Source organism: Arvicanthis niloticus, chromosome 12 (assembly GCF_011762505.2).
Source record: "Arvicanthis niloticus isolate mArvNil1 chromosome 12, mArvNil1.pat.X, whole genome shotgun sequence".
NCBI lineage: Eukaryota > Metazoa > Chordata > Mammalia > Rodentia > Muridae > Arvicanthis > Arvicanthis niloticus.
Window position 1 is genome coordinate 2807433 of NC_047669.1, and position 18758 is coordinate 2826190.

The following is an 18758-nucleotide window of genomic DNA, read 5'->3' on the forward strand; positions in this document are numbered from 1 at the left end:
GGCCCGCGCCGCGTTCCGAGGCCGTTTATGGCGGCTGGGCCGGGCCACGGCTCCAAAACAAAGGGCAGGCGGCCCGCGAGGCGGCGGCAGGAGGATGCCTCTCGCGCCCGAATAGGGCGCCAACGGCCGGAGCGCGTCCCGGGTCACACCGGGACCGCCTGAAAACCGAGCCCGCGCCGACCGAGCCTGGGCCGGATGGGCGCAGCGGACCCTGCCGCGGACCGCCGAGCGGCCGTGAGTACCGGCGGGCCTCAGGGGTGCTCTGCGGGGATCTGAGGATCTGCGGCTTCGGGAGGCGGGGAAGCACCTGTTGGGCGCGGGCGGGCGGGCGGGCGGGCGGGCGGGCGGGAGTGCGGAGGACGCATTGACTTTTTGTTCTTATTTCCGAAGTGCTGGTATTTGGTTCATTGGAAGACAACGCAAAATCCCGGTCTCTCTCCTTCCTTCTCTTTCTTTCTTTCTTTCTTTCTCTCTCTCTCTCTCTCTCTCTTCTCTCTCTTCTCTCTCTCTCTCTCTCTCTCTCTCTCTCTCTCTCTCTCTCTCTCTCTCTCTCTCTCTCTTTCTTGTTTCTTAACACCTCTTATCCTCCCTATTGTTTTTTCCCTACCTTAAAAATGGGAAAAGAAATAAATACAGAAGATACCTCCAATAAAAGAATATTAAGGGGTGGCATTTTCAAGTTGCTTGTACAATAATAACTAAAGGGAATTGTCCTAATTGTTTACCACTTGTGGCTCTAGGCTTTATTAATGCAAATTGCTAACAGTAACAACTAAGTAAGCTGTTCTGTACTCAATACCTGCACAAATGGTCATCTCGATGTCCACATCGTGTGCTGAGCTCCAGGTTAGCAAGCTGGCAGAATTCTGTTTTGGATAGATAATAGACCTTGAAAATACCATTTTTTATCCAAGGTCTTTGTATTTCAGTTGCTTTATAACTATAACTATCCAAGATGTATTCACCTTAACTAATTTAATGTGTCTTGCCAAAGAATTGAACATACTGCCTCCTTGCTCTGCTAAACTAAAGTTCCAAGGCCAGGCTTCCGTCCCCTGGGGATCTTTTCCAGGCACTTCTGAGTAAGCTGCCCTCACCCATCACCCTCTGCTGTGTTCTAATAGATGTGTTAGCAAATGTTTTACCTGTATGCATGTATATTAACCATGTATGTACCTGGTACCTACAGAAGCCAGAAGAGGATATCAGATCCCCTAGAGCTGAAGTTATGCATGGTTGTGAGCCACCGTGTGGGTGCTGGGGATCCTCCAGGGTCCTCTACAAGAGCGGCAAGCTCCAAAATGTCAGCCCATCTCTCCAGCCGTAGTTTGTGGGCTCTTAACAAGACAGAGGTGGCATATTTGAAGATTGTTGCTACCAGGATCTCTAGGCTTTTGTGTTCCTAGCCAGGGCACTATGTGGTTAGCATGTCTTCTTAGGGGTTAGAGCAAATTCTTGCCTTACCACAGATATGTAGAAGCCCAGGAGCTAGCCCATATGAAACACTAAAAATACATACATACATACATACATACAATCATGTCGGTAACTAATCTGAATAGCAGTCTAGATTGTTTTGGCTCAGGGACTCCTGCATTTTAGGCGAGTGCCCCACCACTACCACAGCTCCAGTTTTATAAAGAAACTTAATTTTAGAGTAACTTTAGATTGACATAATGTTGCTGGAGAGAGGGTGTGGCTGGGTGGTAGACCATGTGTTCAGCATCTGTGAGGCCCTTGGTTCCACCCTTGCTACACACACAAATGAGAAGTTCCCTGCTCAGCTCTGGCAGACCCAGTTCAGTCCACCCTCCATTACTATGGTACTATAGTACACTTGGTCAAACTGAGTAACTCAGGAGGATCTGTTCTTAAATCCCAGGTTGTCTTTGTGTTCTAAAGAACCAAAGTTGTTACTTTGACATTCTATGTCAGCAGCAGATGCTCTGATGTCTGTCTTCAGTCCCACCAGCACCCCTGTAGAGGCAGGAGTGGAGGGGGCAGGGCTGGGTAGTTTTTTGTTGTTGTTGTTTTGTTTTTTGTTTTTTCGAGACAGGATTTCTCTGTGTAGCCCTGGCTGTCCTGGAACTCGCTCTGTAGACCAGGCTGGCCTCGAACTCACAGAGATCCGCCTGCCTCTCGCGCCCAAGTGCTGGGATTAAAGGTGTGCGCCACCACTGCCCGGCAAGGGCTGGGTAGTCTTAATGCATCTTTCTTGATGGATTCTGGGGAACCCAGTCTCATATGGAATCAGGAGTGAGATCAGTTTCATCCCCAGGAGAGATCCTTCTCTTATAATTGAGTGCCTGAGTCCCACACACCATCAACATGCATACATGGAGTGAAAATACGTGAATGTTGGATTATAGTTATTCAGCATGTGAGTAAATAGTGTTTAGCCAGGCCAGGGATGATGCCACACACCTTTCGTCCCAGCACTCGGGCGTGAGAGTCAGGGATCTCTGTGAGTTCTAGGCCAGCCTGGTCTATATAGTGAGCTCTTGGTCAATCAAAGCTATATATTGGTAGTCTTCAAAACAAAACAAAAACAACAACAACAAAACTGGTTTAGCCAGGCATGGTGTTAGGAGGATGGGAATTGAATGAAGGTCATTGTTGGCTGCATATGGAGTTTGAGGCCACATGAGAGACCCTGTCTGAAAACAACAAAACAGAGGTCTGGAGAAATGGCTTAGTGATTAAGAATACATACTACTCTTGTAGAGGACCCAAGTTTGAGTTCTAGCACCTGCATGAGATGGCTCACGACCATGTGTAACTCCAGTTCCAGAGGACCTGATACCCCTGACCTACCTGAGCGTGAGCATACATACCCACATGTGTGCACGTAATTCCAAGGAAAGCTGTAAAGTTCCCAGCTGTGTTTTCTCCTCTCCAGCTGTCTTCACAGCCAGTGTGCTATTCAGGGAAACCAGGCAGCTTTCTGCTAGCATTAGTCTCAGGGCCAAAGCTGAGCAGAACTTTGCTATTGGTGGCAGAAGCCAGAAAGAACACACTGGGGCATCTCTGGTTGCATCCACATCATCAGTTGTCTTTGTTGTGCTTGAGCATGTCAGAATGGGACGGGACATGAGGGGTTGAGGGAAGAGGTGTCCAGAACATGGGGTGTGGCAGTACGAGACCCCTTGAGGGTCCTGAGAGAGTAGGAGGTGGGCATCCACAGCAGGCACAGGGCACTTTGTCTTGAGGCCACTGGCCAGGTTACTGTACCTGAAGTATGGGAGAAAGCCTCCCTCCTGTAATTCAAGTAGGGATAATAGATTCAAGGAAAGAAGGAGGTGTCATCAAAAGCTGTGGTGTCATCAAAAGCCAGCTGTGGCCACACTGTGGCTGTTTGAATCCTTCCAGATCTTTCCATGCTTGTGAGTGTAGGTACTGTGCATCTGAATAGTCAATTTGCACGCTTGGAATCAAGAAAAAGATGCAGGGCCAGGAGGATGGCTGAGCAGTAAGAAGACTGCGGCCAACATTAGCAAGCCAAGCTTGATTCCTGGGACCCACACAGTGGAAAGAACCAGCTCCTCTGACCACACACACACACAACCCAGGAAAACAGGCCTGGAGAAGGAAGCCACCTTTCCTCATAGCAGCCTTAAGCCCCCATCTTGGCAGTGCATCAGTATCTCTGATATATGAGGGCATTTGTAGACTCTCAAACTTAGGGTGTTTTGTAATTTTTTAAAAAGATTTGTTTATTTTATGTGTGTGTGTGCTCTGTATGTACCAGAAGAGGGAGCCAGATCCCATTACAGACAGTGTGAGCTACCGTGTGGGTGCTGGGAATTGAACTCTGGACCTCTGGAAGAGCAGTTAGTGTTCTGAACCGCTGAGCCATCTGTCCAGTGCCTCTAATTTTTTATTATGAGAGAATATTGTGACTGCTTTCATCCAATTGTTTTGCAAATGTAAACTCCAACATATGTCTGCAGCAACATACAGCCAGGAATGTTCTAGAGGAGACTTTTCTAACCTGCAAGAGGCTTCACTGTGTTACCCAGGCTTCAAACTCTTGGGCTCAGTCAGTCTTTCAAGTAGCAAATAAAATTACAGAGTGGCCCCAGCTCACCTCCTTGTTAGTGGCGGTATTAGAGACAGTTAAAACTGTCTGTGGACGAGGTTGGTGCTATGAAGGACTGGGAGCAGGTATCACAGTGAAAGTCCCAGCAACTGGGAGGCAGAGCAGGCCAGTCACAGCTCCACAGTGAGCCCCACAGAGGAAAGGAGTTGTGTGGCTGGCGAGAGGGGACCATGGTGTCATGCTTCATACTATCTGGCACCAAGAACCCCTCGGCTTCATTTTGTTCCTCAGTGTCTCGTCTTCCAGTGAGATAATCGCACCATATGGACATGGGCCTGGTACAGTCCACAGACTTAAAATAATTGTATGTGTTTATTTTAGGTGAGAAACTTCTGGAACACATTATATTGGTTTGCTAAGGAGAAGGGAAAAAAAAACAAAACAAATGCTGGTGTCTGTCTGCTGTGGAGGGGAGGGGGTACCCTCCACACTCAGGGACTCCGGTGTCCTTCCTGTAGGTGTGGGTCATCTGACTAGCTCTTGCTTCCCAAGACTTCACAGTGGTTCCTAATAGCTTCTAAGACTTTGCAGTTGTTTTCCAATTACATGGTTTCTAGTGGAAAGCCCAGGTCAGCTGACTCACAGAGCGCTATACATGCCTTCAGGGATGGCTGCTGTCAGAGCTGCCACTGCTGGGCCAGAAGCTCTAAAGTGAACTGGAGTCTCCATGAAGCGCCGCCCTGGCAGGGTAAAGGGGAATCCAAGGAGTAGCCCAGGCCCAGGAGGAGCTGCTCTGGGGACTGTGACACACAGGCAGACTGTGAGGTCAGGACTGATGGAGACAACACGATCATTAAAGAGAAGCAGACAGGCATCTCCAGAAGCAGAATTGTTCATTTAGTCAGAATAGCTGAGGGCTGCAGTCTCTATGCACTGTGTGTGTGACATGGGGGTGCTTGGGGTTATAAGTGAAAGGGAGCTGTGGGGTGGAAGAGTCCGTCTGCAGGAGAGTCCCTTGCAGACTGGAAGAGGAACACACCAGTGGAGTTGGTGTAGGGTCTCCTGATCAGAGACTTCCACAGGTGTCATCTGTCAAATCAGCTTTCCTGTCCAGAACTTTTGGGTCGCTAACCCTTCACAGCCTCTTCAGGTAAGGGTGCCTCGAGAGCAGGGCCACATAGTGAAGGTCTCTGTTGTAATTTGCTTTCTATTGCTGTGATAAATAAACACTATGACCAAAACCAACTTGGGGAGGAATGGGTGTATTTCGTCTTACACTTCCAGGTCATGTTCCATCATTGAGGGACACTGAGGCATGAACCTGCAGCAGAAACTACTAAATAAGGTTGTTTACGGGCTTTCTCACTCTTTGGCTTATTTTTTTATGTTTTATGTTTATGGGTGTTTTGCCTGCACATGTGTGTAGTGCCTGTGGAGGCCAGAAGAGGGCGTCAGATTCCCAGGAACTGAAAGTTACAGATGGTTGTGAGCTGCCATGTGGGTGCTGGGAATTGAAACCTGGTCCTCTAACAGCCAAGTGACCTTAACTAGTGAGGCGTCTCTCTAGTTCTCAACTAGCTCTCATACACACCTCAGACCTACCTGCCTAGGGACAACAGTGCTGCCCACAGTGGGCTGGGCTCTCCCACTTCACAGTCAAGACAGTCTCACAGACAGGGCCATAGGCCTGTCTGATGTGGACAACAATTCAAATGAGAATTCCAGATGCCCTAATTTAAAACAAGCTGACAATGAAACCCTATATCACAGTCTCTGAATAAGGTGAGTGTGCAGTTGGACTGGGGAGGCAAAGCTCTTGGCTGAGGTTGTGTTGCTCATGACTGACTGTGGTCCATGTGCTCAGCACTCACTATACCTTACTTATCAGGGTGCTGGCACTACTCAGCCACTCAAGAATTTGCAGCCTCTTAAAGTTGGGAATGCATGCCTGTTTGCTTGGGAAATATTTTGTGTGTGTGTGTGTGTGTGTGTGTGTGTGTGTGTGTGTGTGTGTGTGTGTGTGTCTGTCTGTCTGTCTGTCTGTCTGTCTTTCTTTGTGGGCACCATTGTTGTGCAGTACCCACAGAAACCAGAAGAGGGCATCAGATCCCCTGAACTGGAGTTAGGCCCTGCCTGATGTGGGTCCTGGAGCCTAAGCCCTGGTCCTCTCTAGGAGCAGCAGTCTTCTAGTGCTGTGCTGTCTCTCCATCCCTTTGTCTTCTGCTTGAAATGTTTCAGTCAGTCAGCCAAGAACACCTTGTGTCTGTATAGGTGAGAGTCCTTCCTGGACCCCAGATGTCCCAGACACTTGGATGGCTGAGAAAGGTCAGTGTGTTGAAAGCCAACTAAAAGTCAGACTCAGCCACACACACATTTAAACACTTTATTTGGTGATTTTTTTTAGAACTTCTCCACTGGAGGGTTGGTCCAAAGATGTGATATATCATAGTTTTAAATTGGAAGTTGACTTTCAATATAGTAAACTATCTCTTTTTCATTTACTTTTTTATGGGTTTTTTTCTTTTTCTTTTTTTTCTTTTCTTTTCTTTTTTTTTTTTTTTTTTTTTTTTTTTTTTTTTTTAGACAGGGTTTCTCTGTGTAGCCCTGGCTGTCCTGGAACTCACTCTGTAGATCAGGCTGGCCTCAAACTCAGAAATCTGCCTGCCTCTGCCTCCCAAGTGCTGGGATTAAAGGCGTGCGCCACCACCACCCGGCGTTTACTTTTTTAAATGTGAGTACTCTGCACGCACATCTGCATGCCGGGAGAGAGCATTGGATCCCACTATAGATGGTCGCTGGGAATTGAACTCAGGACCTCTGGAAGAACAGTCAGCCATTAACTGCTGAGTCATTTCTCCAGCCCTGTTTACTTTGATCTTTAAAAAAAAAAAAAAAAAAGGATTATCTTTTTAATGTGTGTGTGTGTGTGTGTGTGTGTGTGTGTGTGTGTGTGTGTGTTAGGGTTTTACTGCTGTGAACAGATACCATGACCAAGGCAACACTTAGAAGAACAACATTTAACTAGGGCCAGCTTACAGGTTCAGAGACTCAGTCCATTATCATCAAGGTGGGAACATGGCAGCATCCAGGCAGGCATGGTGCAGGAGGAGCTGAGAGTTCTCCATCTTCATCTGAAGGCTGCTAGCAGAATACTGACTTCCAGGCAGCTAGGATGAGGGTCTTAAAGCCCACACCCACAGTGACACACCTATTCCAACAAGGCCACACCTTCTAATCTTGCCACTCCCTGGGCTGAGCATGTACAACCATCATGATGCTAGTGTTCTTTTGATGTAAAGACTGAGATCAGAGGAGACTGAAGCAGGAGGATTAGAGCCTGGGCAATGGAGTGAGACCCTGTCTGAGAAAATATAGAGCCTCTGAGACCAGCTCCTGCCTGCTTCATACACACAAAGCCCTGCAAAATAAAATGAAAAGAATTAGATCTATCAGATCTTTAACTTTTAGGCCTGTTCCTTTTCAAACTGTCTGTGTCCTACGCAGACCTCCTCAGGAGGACCTGCCTGTCCTCTGCACAGCTGCTGTGTAGAGCAGGCCTGTCTGATTTGCTTGCAGGTTGCACTGACTCTCCCTTGTCCCAGTGTGTGGACAGCACCACACGCCCTCCAGACCAGCAACGGCTCTTGCATGTGCTTTCCAGTGTTTTTGTCAGAGAGTCCGACAGAGCCCTAGCTCTTCCAGCACTGGCCCAGAACCGAGTGACGAGCACCCAGCAGACATGGTGAAAATGACCAAGTCCAAAACTTTCCAAGCTTATCTGCCACACTGTCACCGAACTTACAGCTGTATCCACTGCAGAGCCCATCTGGCCAATCACGATGAGCTCATCTCCAAGGCAAGTGATCTGCATTCAAAACTGATAAGAAGAAGGCTTGCATACGCCTTTAGTCCCACTAGTTGGGAGGCAGAGGCAAGAGGATCTCTGTGAATTCTACACTAGCCTCAAAATAAATAAATAAATAAATAAATAAATAAATAAATAAATAAATAAAGTAAGTAAGGCCATGGCCAGCAGCATTGGTTGGGAACTACAGGGCTTTGTCAGCTTAGTGACAACTGCTGTTTGCCAAAATCTTTCACCTAATGTGTGGTCAGAGTCAGGCACCATGTGCAGCCGTTTGATTTTGGAGCATGCCAAGCACATGCATCATGGGTAGGGGCACACAAGAAATTTGAGAAATGGTTTTTCTGTCAGCTCTTTTAAAAGAGCTATTGCATGAAGAATTGCTGTGCTAGAAAGTGAGTAATGTGAAACTTGGCTCTGGCAAGACAGAAAGAAGATGCCACACATCATTTTTAAACCTGCACAGACTGCCAAGAGGCAGCAAACCCTGAACCCTGCTCCTGCGCTGTCAGCTCTGTGTTCCTGGAACAAGGTACAGTGAGCTCAATGAAGAAAAAGTTTGTCTTATGGTTTCAGAGATTGCTGAGTGGACAGGTGTCCCTCCCCCTACGGTAGGAAAATGTAGCCAAGAGGACACAGCAAAAAGGAAGAGACCAGAGTCCCAGTAGCCTGGGAGGTTTGCTTAGTGACCTAATTTCCTTCCACTGGTCTCTGTCTCCTAAGGTGCCCTCAGCTCTCAGTGACGGCACTGCTGAGACCCACCCAGCCTGCAGCATGTGGGCCTTTGGAGAACATTCAGGATCCAAACAAGAGCAGGCATGGCAGCTCCCCTCTTCTTCCTGCTTAGGCCATGGGGATACTGACTGCACACACCTCAAAAGTAGATTCCAGCACATTGGAAGCTAGAGCTACCTCCATGGGAGCTCACAAGTCTCTGGTCCATATTTGTCACTTAACAAGGAGTACTCTGGTCTGAGGAAGCCATTGGTGGCCTCGAGCTCAGAGATCATCTGCCTCTGTCTGGGAGTCCTGAGATTAAAGGTGTGCACCAGTATACCTTGCCTATCTGTCCTCAGCCCCTCCTCCATTTGTAGATGACTTGCACCGTGCTGGGCCTCAGCAGTCCCAGATCAGCCTCCCAGGTAGCCAAGCTACCAGGCACAGATTGTGAGACAGGGACTAGCTATGTAACCCTGACTTAACTGGGACTCACAATATGGACCAGACTGATCTTGAACTTAGGTGGCCATCCCACTGGACCTCCAAGGTACTAGAATTATAGATGTGTATGTTCAGCTTGGGCTAGGATTTTTGTTTTGTTTTAATGTCATTTAAAAAGTGCAGAAACTTGCCCTTGTCTAATACTTGAAGCTAGTGAGCCATCAGAACTAGGTTAGAAGGTAATGGGGGAAGGGGGGTACAAAGGAAGCTCAGCCGGCCCGAGTGCTCACCCCTCTGCAGAGGGCCTGAATTGGGTTCCAGCATCAACACGATGGCTCACAACTTCCTTCACTCCAGTCCCATGGGATCCAATACCCTCTTCTGAGAGATGAGGAAAGTGGCTGGGGAGTCATGTAAGCCTACAGAACCTGCCGTTTAAAGCTGATTCATCTTTTAATTGTTCTCCAAGTTCAAGCATTTTCCCTACTTGAGCCTTTGACTAACTGAAGGTGTGCCCCGGAGCGGCTCTGGTTTGCTGTGAACTCACGGTGCACACAGTTGCCTAATGGCAGCGCTAAGTCTACATGACAAATTGTCAATGGGAATTGTGCTTTTATGACCTATCCCAGCAAATGCACAATCCATGTGGCATCAGGAATTGCACTTTTGGGGGTGACTGGTGGCCCAAGGGAAGTGACTGCACCCGCTCCTCCAACATCCCAGAAAGTCAAGTTGCCAAGTGCCTTGCCTGAGCCCCTGCTAACACTTCCTCCTCCCTTTCTTTACAGTCCTTTCAGGGAAGCCAGGGGCGAGCCTACCTCTTCAACTCTGTGTGAGTACGTGCTGTCACTAGTGTGTCAGGCTCTGTCTCTCTGCTTGCTCGGTTAGTAAGGGCTGAAATGTGTATCTGAGCCATACCAGTCAGCAACCATGATGAAGAATCTAGCCTCCTGCATGTGTGTTTCTGATGCAGTTGTGAGAGTTTGGCTTCCAAGCCTGACACTTGAGGACTCCCTTGGTGGGTTGGTTCTGGAATGACTTGCTCAGCATATTGAGGCCCTGGGTTTAATCCTAAGCACCATAAAGAAAACTAATTCCTTCTTGTTAAAGTGGGGGTTGGGAGAGCCAAAAAGCCTGTGATGCTCTGGACAAGTCTTTTCTGGTATATTTAATGATGTGGGGGAAGGAGGGCGCTGGGCAGGGAGACCTCCAGCACAGCCACCCTGTGTCTTGACAGGGTGAATGTGGGCTGCGGCCCCGCTGAGGAGAGAGTCCTTCTAACTGGGCTGCACGCAGTGGCTGACATCTACTGTGAGAACTGCAAGACCACTCTCGGGTGGAAATACGTGAGTGCCTGGACATGGGAGGGATGGTGTCCTTCAAACACTGACCGAGCTTCGAGGGCAGAGCTTTTCTAGTACACATAAGGCCCCAAGTTCTGCCCAGAACATCAGAAAGCTGGTCATGGAGCAAGCCACACTGTTCACTGGTTAAAAGCACCTGCCACCAAACCTGATTCCTGGGTCCACATGGTAGGAAGAGAGAACCAGTTCTTGGCCAGTTTTCCACTGAGAGTACCACAGAACACAAATGTGTAAGCATACAATTAAAAAAAAAAGTGGGGCGGGCACTTGGGAGGTGGAGGCATATGGGTCAGAAGTTCCTGGGGTACAAGATCCTGTCTCAGAACAAAGACTGCAAGTTCCGATTGTTTCCCTGGAACAGGACAGGACAGAGCACACCTCATCAGTGTCACCAGGGACACTCATCAGGCACAAGGGTCAGGGCAGTTCCCAGATTCTCCCAAAGTTCTGCTCTCAGACCTTGACATGCCTGTCTTCAGCTCCTCTCCATAGGTAAATTGACATCTCAGAAATGACAAGTTTGCCACGCTTGGCTTTGCATTGTTTGTAGTCCTGGAGTTTGAGGACCCCTCTGGTGCACACACCAGACGCTGTGCTGCCCACCTTTGTCTCCTGAGAGCCGCTCTAGCCTGCTGTGGTTCTGAGGACATGTTTTGGGAACTCTTCTAGTCCTACGGCTGCCTCAGCCTAGCTCCCACTAGAAGCCTCCTGCCCACCTTGTGATAGTGCACCCTGACTGACATCCAGAGGCCTGGTTTGGGTCAGGTGTTTCCTCAATATCTGCTTAATTTGCTAAGGTAGTCTCTTCCCAAATCCGGAGCTCACTGATTCTGGTAGTTTTTAAGTCAGCCATCTTGATTCAGGGCTCTCCCGTCTGCTTCCCACACTCTGATTCCAGGCGGCCGAGGCATCTGACCTGGTCTTACACACATTTTAGGAAAACAAGCTCTGGTCCCTGTGCTTGCGTGGATGGGACACTACCTCCGGAACCATAGGTCCAGCCCTCTTGAGCTCTGGATTCTCATGAGCCAGGGTAGCCTGTTCTTCTTTCCTTGAATTCCTGACCATCTGGTCTTCCAAACTTCTCATGAACTGCAAAGGACCAGACAACCCCACAAAGCATTAGGCTCTGGGAGGCCCAGCCCTTCACCTGGTTGGCCCTGTTGTCCTTCTGTTCTCCCTGTAGTCACTGCAGCAGGCTGCTCACCACTGCCGCCCCTGCCGAAACTCGCCTGTATCTAACAGCCAGGCTGCATCCCTGACAAGTGTGTCTGGGATACATCTCCACAGGCTTCATGCTATAACATGCTAAGGGGCCTCTGTGGTCTGCTCTGGACTGGGAAGATGACTTAGTTTCTAAAGTGCTTGCTATGCAAGCATGAGGAGTCCAGACCAGTGTCACACATGTAAAGAGCAAAATGTGGTAGCGTATGTTCATAACCCTAGTGGTGAGGAGGCAGAAATAGGTCACTGGGTTAGAATAATTCTAGTTGAGTCAGTAAACCCTAGGTTCAGCATGTATGATGACCTGAGTCCCATCTGCAGACCCACAATGAAAGATTCCAAGTGGCTATCCTCTGACCTACAAGTGCCCCTCCATGATAATAAAAAAAACATTAAAAGTATAGGGCTGTCAAAACACACCTCAAACTCTGGCCTGTGTATGCGCGAGCGCACACACACACACACAGCCCCACCCGTGCACTGCCATCCCCATTACTCTGAAATCCTCACATAAATACATCACTAGTGAGCAGTGTTTTTGGTGCTGAGGGAGCCCAGAGCCACAGGCATACCAACCGGCACACACATTCCCAGCCCCAGAAACAGAAGTGAGTTAACACTGCTCCCAGGTGTAATGACGCACTCAGAATCACCCTGCACTGCCCTGTGGATCCTCCTCGGCCAGTGCCCGGCTCAGAGATAATGCTACTGTTTACCAAGGCTAAAGAAGGAAGTGCACGTGTCCTGAAACCTTTCTACTTTTCCCCTCAAGGAACATGCCTTTGAGAGCAGTCAGAAATACAAGGAAGGAAAATTTATTATTGAACTTGCCCACATGATCAAAGACAACGGCTGGTAAACTGAAGCGGCCCACTCCTGTTTGAATACTATTTTATGAGAGCTGAGTGTAAAGAAGACCTAGCTTCTTGGTGACAATACTTCTTGAACTTAACCTCCCAGGCCAGTCCAGTTTCAACACTTGAAGGTGTCTCTCTATGCTATCCACTTGGTAAGGTGCCCCATCTGAATCCCCTTCATGTGCACTGCGTTTCTGGAAGTCTGCATTCTTTTTCTAACTTCCTGAGTTCTAGAGAAAGAATTGACCAGCTGGTGACTCACCTGCCTAGTGAATACTTTCTTTTACCCTACGCCTGTAACACCGTCTGGCTGTGTTTTCACCAAACCCAAGTCCCTAAAAGCACAGAAGCAGGGACTGTCTCACAAGCAAAGGCATAGTGACCAGAAGTAGTCAGCCACTTTTTGTCTCTTCAAAAACTGAAACCAGCCACTGGTAACATGTAGAGAAGCTAAGCATTCAGTGTGCATCTTAAGCAAATAGGGTTCCTGATGGAGAAGGCAAGTGACTTTACTAGTGACTGGACACTGTCCCCGGCCTACCCAAGTCTGCCACTGAGCTGACTCCCTCCGTGCTGTGGCTCCCTCCCACAGTGGCTCAGAATGTAGGGCTGGTCCCTGCCACAGAGCAACAGGCTGGGTCTCACTTTTTACGCTGGATGTACTTGAAATAGCTAGTTCTGCATACAGAGGCCAGAGCCAGCAGAACTGCAAACCTTGAGAGTTTTCTGTGATAAAGGAAGAGTTAGCTTAGTATGGGAGCTACCTTTCCTGCCTGGAATCACCTCATGACCTGACAGGGAGGGATCCGGGCCATCCCCCAAGCCCGGGCTTTCAGATTTTTAAGTCATAACCCATCATCCCCCACATATCTAGAAGGAGTAGATGTGCAGAGAGGACGGAGGCCAGAGCCATTCCCAGATAAGTTTCATCGTTTTGTACCCTACCCATGACAGAAGGGCAAGAAGGCTGCCAGCCCTTGAGCTGAGAAGGCAGCATGACAGGAGGGTGCTTAGCGCCAGCTGCCCTAGAGCTGCCTGGGGTGTGGTAGTCAAAAAGCAGTTTCTAGTCCCTTGGGCTCCAGCCCCAAACCTTCTAAACCCAGATCCTCTGGCCAGTACAGGCACTGGCTACTGCAGTTCACTTCAAAGCGTACATTTTGGTGCCATTTCTTTGCCCAAGATTGGAAGCCTGGTAATATAAGAAATGCCTGGGCAATTGGATGACATGTTGGCATGGTCTGTGAACTCTGTGCCTGGTCCTAGCCCAAGCTGCTTTTCCCCCAACTACTTCCTGTTTCCCTCCAGATTAAGGCTGCCCCAAAGCAAAGCTACTCCACCCAGTAAGGTAAGTGCTGAAACAGCACAGGCAGCGGTGTGACCCTGGCAGGGCTCAATGCCATCCTTGCCTAGGAATGAACACCAGTCAACAGTCAGCTCAAACTGGACATGACAGCCTGGCTAGGTTTTAATACTTTTGAAAGTGGGAACTTGGTGCCTGAGGTGTGGGTAATGATGTCACCAGGGGGAAGAAAGGCAAGGGCAACCTGAGTATACCCCTATATATGCTTCACTTAAGTTGAAGAATCTTGGAGAATTCTTCTGACCAGTTTTTGTATATACTAAGATTATATTTACAGACTTTCTGTTCTGGGCATGCTAGCTGCCCTTCGACTGAGCACTTTGTATTGTCTCTCATGAGGGCACCAACTGGACCGTCTTTGCTAGTACTCTTTATAACTTATCTGTATTGGGAGTGATGGATATAAACAAAACGTTTATCAAGTTTTTTTTTGGATTTTGCGTTGGCCTTCTGTGAAATATAAACTTTTTAAACCAAAAGAACTGACCATGAGCTGGATTCAGGGTAAGTGATGCAAAACCACAACCAGGTGTGCTGCTAACCGCTGAACGCCTCACGTCCTTACATTCCTAACAGCGTCATTCTATCTTAGAACAGTGGGAGGTGATGCCACGTCATAAATGCACTTTGCTTTAGAAATGGGGTTTATGTTGCTGCTGTCTTATTAGTACAAACATACTATTTTATACCTTAATGCTTATTCTTGATGGCATCTGTCAGGTATTTGAAAGGATCAGAAATGAATTTTTTTTCCTCAAAAAAGTCTTTTATTTTCTGATGACCTCATCAGGCAGTTTTCAAAATCCAAGTGTCTTTACTGTCTAAAAAACTACCATTTAAGCTGTAGACAACCAACCCATGGAAATGCAAGCCCTGGTGGCCTGTCCTCTGTGCTGGAGGACAAGAGAAGAGGACATAGCTGCCCTTGGGACAGGTGTAGGCTGCCGAGCACTGCTGACTGTAGAGTGATGTGGGAGCAACTGCGAATTCACCATGAGCAGAGGGAAGCAAGCCCAAGTGGACAGAGTGCCCCTGGCCTCCCTGTCTGTAGCCAAAGCTGTCAGCCCTTGGTGGCATGTCTATGTGAGGTATAAAAATAAAGCTTCTGTTGTCAAACAGCAAGGTTTCCGTAGCCGCTCACCACCTCGGAGGCCGTGCTGTGAGAGACGAACGAACCACATTCCTGCAGCATCCACTAGGAGCAAGGATGTGTCAGGGTTTCAGAGCCCGTCGAGGACCCAGGGCTTCTGGGGTCCTGATGCTTCTGACACCACCTTGTAGGGAGCTTTTGAGTGTGGCCTGAGAAGATTGTGAGAACACAGTTAGGCAAAGCAGCCTTGGTCCCTGCAGAGCCCCCTGCTGCTGCACAGTCCTGTTGTCCTTTTTCCTTTTAGAAAGCTCTTACAACCTGCCTCTTTTGTTTCTTGTTTTTATTTTAGAGGACAGCCTTGATGATCCTCCTGCCTGCTGTATCCAGCCCCACATTGTGACCGTCATAACTGTGAGGTATCTGTCTATAGCCAGAGGAGTTGACAGAGAGGTATTGGAAGGCAGGGTGAAAGGGCAATGCAGCCCTGGGTGGCAGGTGGCTGTAGTGTGCTGGGCTGGAGAAGTGTCAAGGACAGCCAGCCAGGGGTGAGCAGCAGTCAGTCATACCCTGAGCTCATGCAACAGCAAGTGGAAGTGGAGAGGGAAAGGCAGGGCAGGAAAGCAAGGCAGACTCCCAAAGACACAAAGGCCTATGGTTTTAACATGAGAGATGCAAACACGTACTAGCTACATCCCAGAATCAACAACTCTGGAGATTTGTAGATTCAAGGTTTGGGGTAAAAATCAAGTCTAAGTTGCAATGTAATGTGGCATACTCTAAGGACAGTAGTTAGTGACAGGGAACATAGTGACATGCCACTGCCTCCAGAGGGGGAATCTGCCCACACATACAGCTGTGGAAAGGTTCCAGGGAAACAAAGCACTGACCAGCAGGTGGCTGTGAGTGGCTTGGACACGTGGCCCAGTGCGTCCTTTTTACCACACACACTGAGAGCTGTCCTAGAATCAAAGTTGGTAAGCCAGGCATGGTGGCGACTGCCTTTAATCCTACTTGGGGAGCTAGAGAGGCGTGTGAATCTCTGAGTTCAAGGCCAACTTAGTCTTACATAGTGACTTGTAGGACAGCCCAGAGTATAAGACAGACTCTCAAAAACAGAAAAGGAGAAGAGTCAGAAGGGAGCCACCTCTCTCTAAGAACCCTTGGCTCTCCTAAGAGCACATGCTATGAGAGCCAGCTGGGCTCAGCAGGTCACCATCACGGTTGATGCAGAAAGGTGGGCAACTGAGTAGACAGGACAACAAACATGCCTGTCCCAAGCAAGGGCAGTGCAAGTGCTTCCCATAAGACCTTGTCACAACAGCTTGGGAGTAGAAGCTCCTGCCTCAGGATCCAGACCTCAATCTCCTTGTCTAAATTTCTCTTCAGACAGTCTCCCTATACAGCCAAGGTTGGCCTTAAACGCTCAACCCCTTGTGCCTTGATATTCTGAATGCTGGGACTATAGGGGCCCCTTGAATATCTGCATTTTTAACAGGACACATAGGTGGTAGCACTGGCCAAGGAATGTGTTGAGTGAGCACACAGCCATCCTGAGGCAGAGACCATTGGCACCAGATGAGGATGGAGAATGCCAGGAGTCCCAGGGGCCAAAACTGGACCCAGGTCATAGGCAACAGGTTTATTGGCTCATATCCCAAACCGATGACAAGGGCAGAAAGCTCAGGGACAGACCCGGAAGCCCACGGCCCTCCAATCCCTACCAGGATCCGAGGCCAGCCTGCTGCTACCAGGAGCTGAAGTCCCCAAAGCCCCGACTGGGCCTCTTCTTGGCCATGGGGATGGCAGTGCTGGTGGAAGGTTCTTCCTCTGCTGCTCGTTTCCTGAGACATGAAGAAAAACACTCCAGCTGCCACAAAAGAGCCAGGAGCCTATACTTCCGAGTCCCTTGAGAACTATGCACACACATAGCCTTCCCGTCAGAAGCACCCTCTCCACACAGTGCTGCTCCCATACACAGCCCAGCCGGTAAGGCATCCTTGGCCTACACAGGGGCCTTGTCTAGCCCATCATGAGGCAGGCCTCTTAGCCAAGTCTGGCCTGTGCTGCTCTTGCCACAACTTGGTCACTATGAAACTCTAGAGGATATGGGAGATGCCACCCATCAATCACACTCACGTGGCTGCAGGGTTGATGTACTTGCCCACCCCCTGGCGGTATGTCTGGGGGCCCTGGTTTCCAGGCTGGGGCTGATTCATCTTGACCTTGGCCTCTGGTTCTACTTGGTGCTGTGTCTTCTTCCGTTCCTGGGCAATCTGTGAGGTAGCAGTAAAACTGTCTGATACAGAGCCCCAGAGTTGGGTCTTCTCACCCCCAGCTAGGAGGGAGGGCAACCCAAGATCCAGAGCCTCAGGGTGTGTCCTCCTGCTCCTAACCAACAAGGACATGACTAGCTGGGTACCCTTCTCTGGGCCAACCTTGCTCACCTGGGCATCAGCCTCCTCATATGGGTCCACAAACACTGTGGTTGTGCATATACGCACCTCCTCCTGGTGGCAGAAAGGCTCCGTGAGCAGGCGAGCAGACTTCCCCAAATAGCACCCCGTGGGCAGTGGTACTTTGTTCTCCCTGGGCACATACCTTAGGACGGTCAGTTTTGGGGTCACTCTCCACATTCTCCATAGCTGTCAGCGTGTCAAAGCCCCCAACAACCCTGCAGCAGAGGGACAGAGTTGGCTGGGTCTCCGAGTACCCTGAGCAGAGTAGCGTCATGGCAGAGTTGAGACATACCATGAAGAGGACGGGCAGTGTGGAGCCTCAGAGAGGTCAGACTAGTCACCAGGCAGGACAGGTGCCGCCACAACAGAGAAGTGAGCAGCAGCCACACCCAGCCCGATCTGGTGACTAAAGTCCTGGATGAGCCTCGGTCTGCGTTCCCATGCTTCCTTCCCCCGTTTGCTGAGGTAGGATCTTATATAAGCCAGGTTGGCTTTGAACTCACTGACTGAAACAGGCCAAGAACTAATAATCCCTAGGCTTCCAACTCTCAAGTGCTGAGAATACCACTGTACCAAGCTCTTTCCGCCACTATAACTGAATTGTCAGCACGGAATGCAAGAATACCAACTGGGCCTTTCTGGAAAAATCTGCTGACTCTAGACTAGTGGGTAACGAGAACGAGCAACATGGCCCCGACTTCCAAAATGGTGCCTGAGAGCAAGTATGAGCTGGAGCTGCCTGGGGTCTCCTTTCCTTGGCCCCACAGGCAGGAGAACCATCCTTCCTCTATAGAGATACCCACAGTCCTCAGTGGTGAGATGAGGGGTAATCCCCATGTCTGGAGAAAGGCAGCGAAGGCCCACACTGCAGCATCTGTTCTTACCGTCCAAAAATGGTATGCTTCTTATCCAGGTAAGCGCAGGATCGGAATGTGATGAAGCTGAGGAGAGAACAGGGAGCTCAGGAAGCCGCAGCTGTCCCACTGTGTGCTCTAGGCTAGTAATGACTGCTCCTCAGCAGAAGCTCTTTCCCAGCTTGGAGCTTCCTTGGACCTGTATACTCCTGCCCACTGCCTGTCTCTGCTAAGGCCACACAGGCAAATCCAGACCTCTGGTTCTCTGGAGAAAGCCAGAGCTTGGTTGCCTAAGTCCCATGGAAGGCAAACAGGAGAGGCTTAAGCATGGTCATCAGACTATTTGGAGGAAGGAAATGAGCCCAGCCAGGGGCAGAGGACTGAGTCAGGATTCTAGGATGAAGTACAACAGTCCAGATAATGTGCTGTTATAATGTGTTGTCTAGACTATAGACTGTAAACAGGTGACAGCAAAGGCTGGATGACAA

At 49.2% G+C, this 18758-nt stretch overlaps 2 protein-coding genes across 4 annotated transcripts in view; one reads left to right on the top strand and one right to left on the bottom strand.

Annotated features, from left to right (window-relative positions):
- Ypel1 (yippee like 1) lies at positions 1–14988 on the top strand. 2 transcript variants are annotated; one of them, XM_034515095.2, is made up of 5 exons: positions 1–234; positions 7616–7895; positions 9854–9897; positions 10303–10411; positions 12426–14988. In XM_034515095.2, exons 2-5 carry the CDS (start codon positions 7779–7781, stop codon positions 12510–12512), a joined length of 357 nt encoding a protein of 118 aa, XP_034370986.1. In that variant the 5' UTR covers positions 1–234; positions 7616–7778; the 3' UTR covers positions 12513–14988. The 2 variants fall into 2 exon arrangements, with proteins under 2 accessions (XP_034370986.1, XP_076798644.1); XM_076942529.1 differs by lacking the exons at positions 1–234; positions 7616–7895 and adding an exon at positions 8216–8436 and having other exon boundaries at positions 12426–14352.
- The window catches only part of Ppil2 (peptidylprolyl isomerase like 2), a 26642-nt gene continuing 22498 nt past the window's right edge, over positions 14615–18758 (bottom strand). Inside the window, exons 16-21 of one of the 2 annotated variants that reach the window (XM_034515093.2) lie at positions 18301–18357; positions 17559–17631; positions 17405–17467; positions 17097–17233; positions 16682–16801; positions 14615–15169 (exon numbers count right to left, since the gene is read on the bottom strand). In XM_034515093.2, the coding sequence (XP_034370984.1) occupies positions 16705–16801; positions 17097–17233; positions 17405–17467; positions 17559–17631; positions 18301–18357 (427 nt within the window). In that variant the 3' untranslated portion in view covers positions 14615–15169; positions 16682–16704. The remainder of the gene's footprint in view (positions 15170–16681; positions 16802–17096; positions 17234–17404; positions 17468–17558; positions 17632–18300; positions 18358–18758) is intronic. The other variant, XM_034515094.2, reaches the window with a different exon arrangement.

What these genes read in the sequence shown, in the direction of transcription:
- Ypel1 (XM_034515095.2), top strand. Translation starts at nt 7,779, where the DNA reads ATGGTGAAAATGACCAAGTCCAAAACTTTCCAAGCTTATCTGCCACAC. An exon ending in ACGATGAGCTCATCTCCAAG is followed by an intron (nt 7,896 to 9,853) that starts GCAAGTGATCTG and finishes CTTTCTTTACAG; the next exon opens with TCCTTTCAGGGAAGCCAGGG. An exon ending in CCACTCTCGGGTGGAAATAC is followed by an intron (nt 10,412 to 12,425) that starts GTGAGTGCCTGG and finishes TTTCCCCTCAAG; the next exon opens with GAACATGCCTTTGAGAGCAG.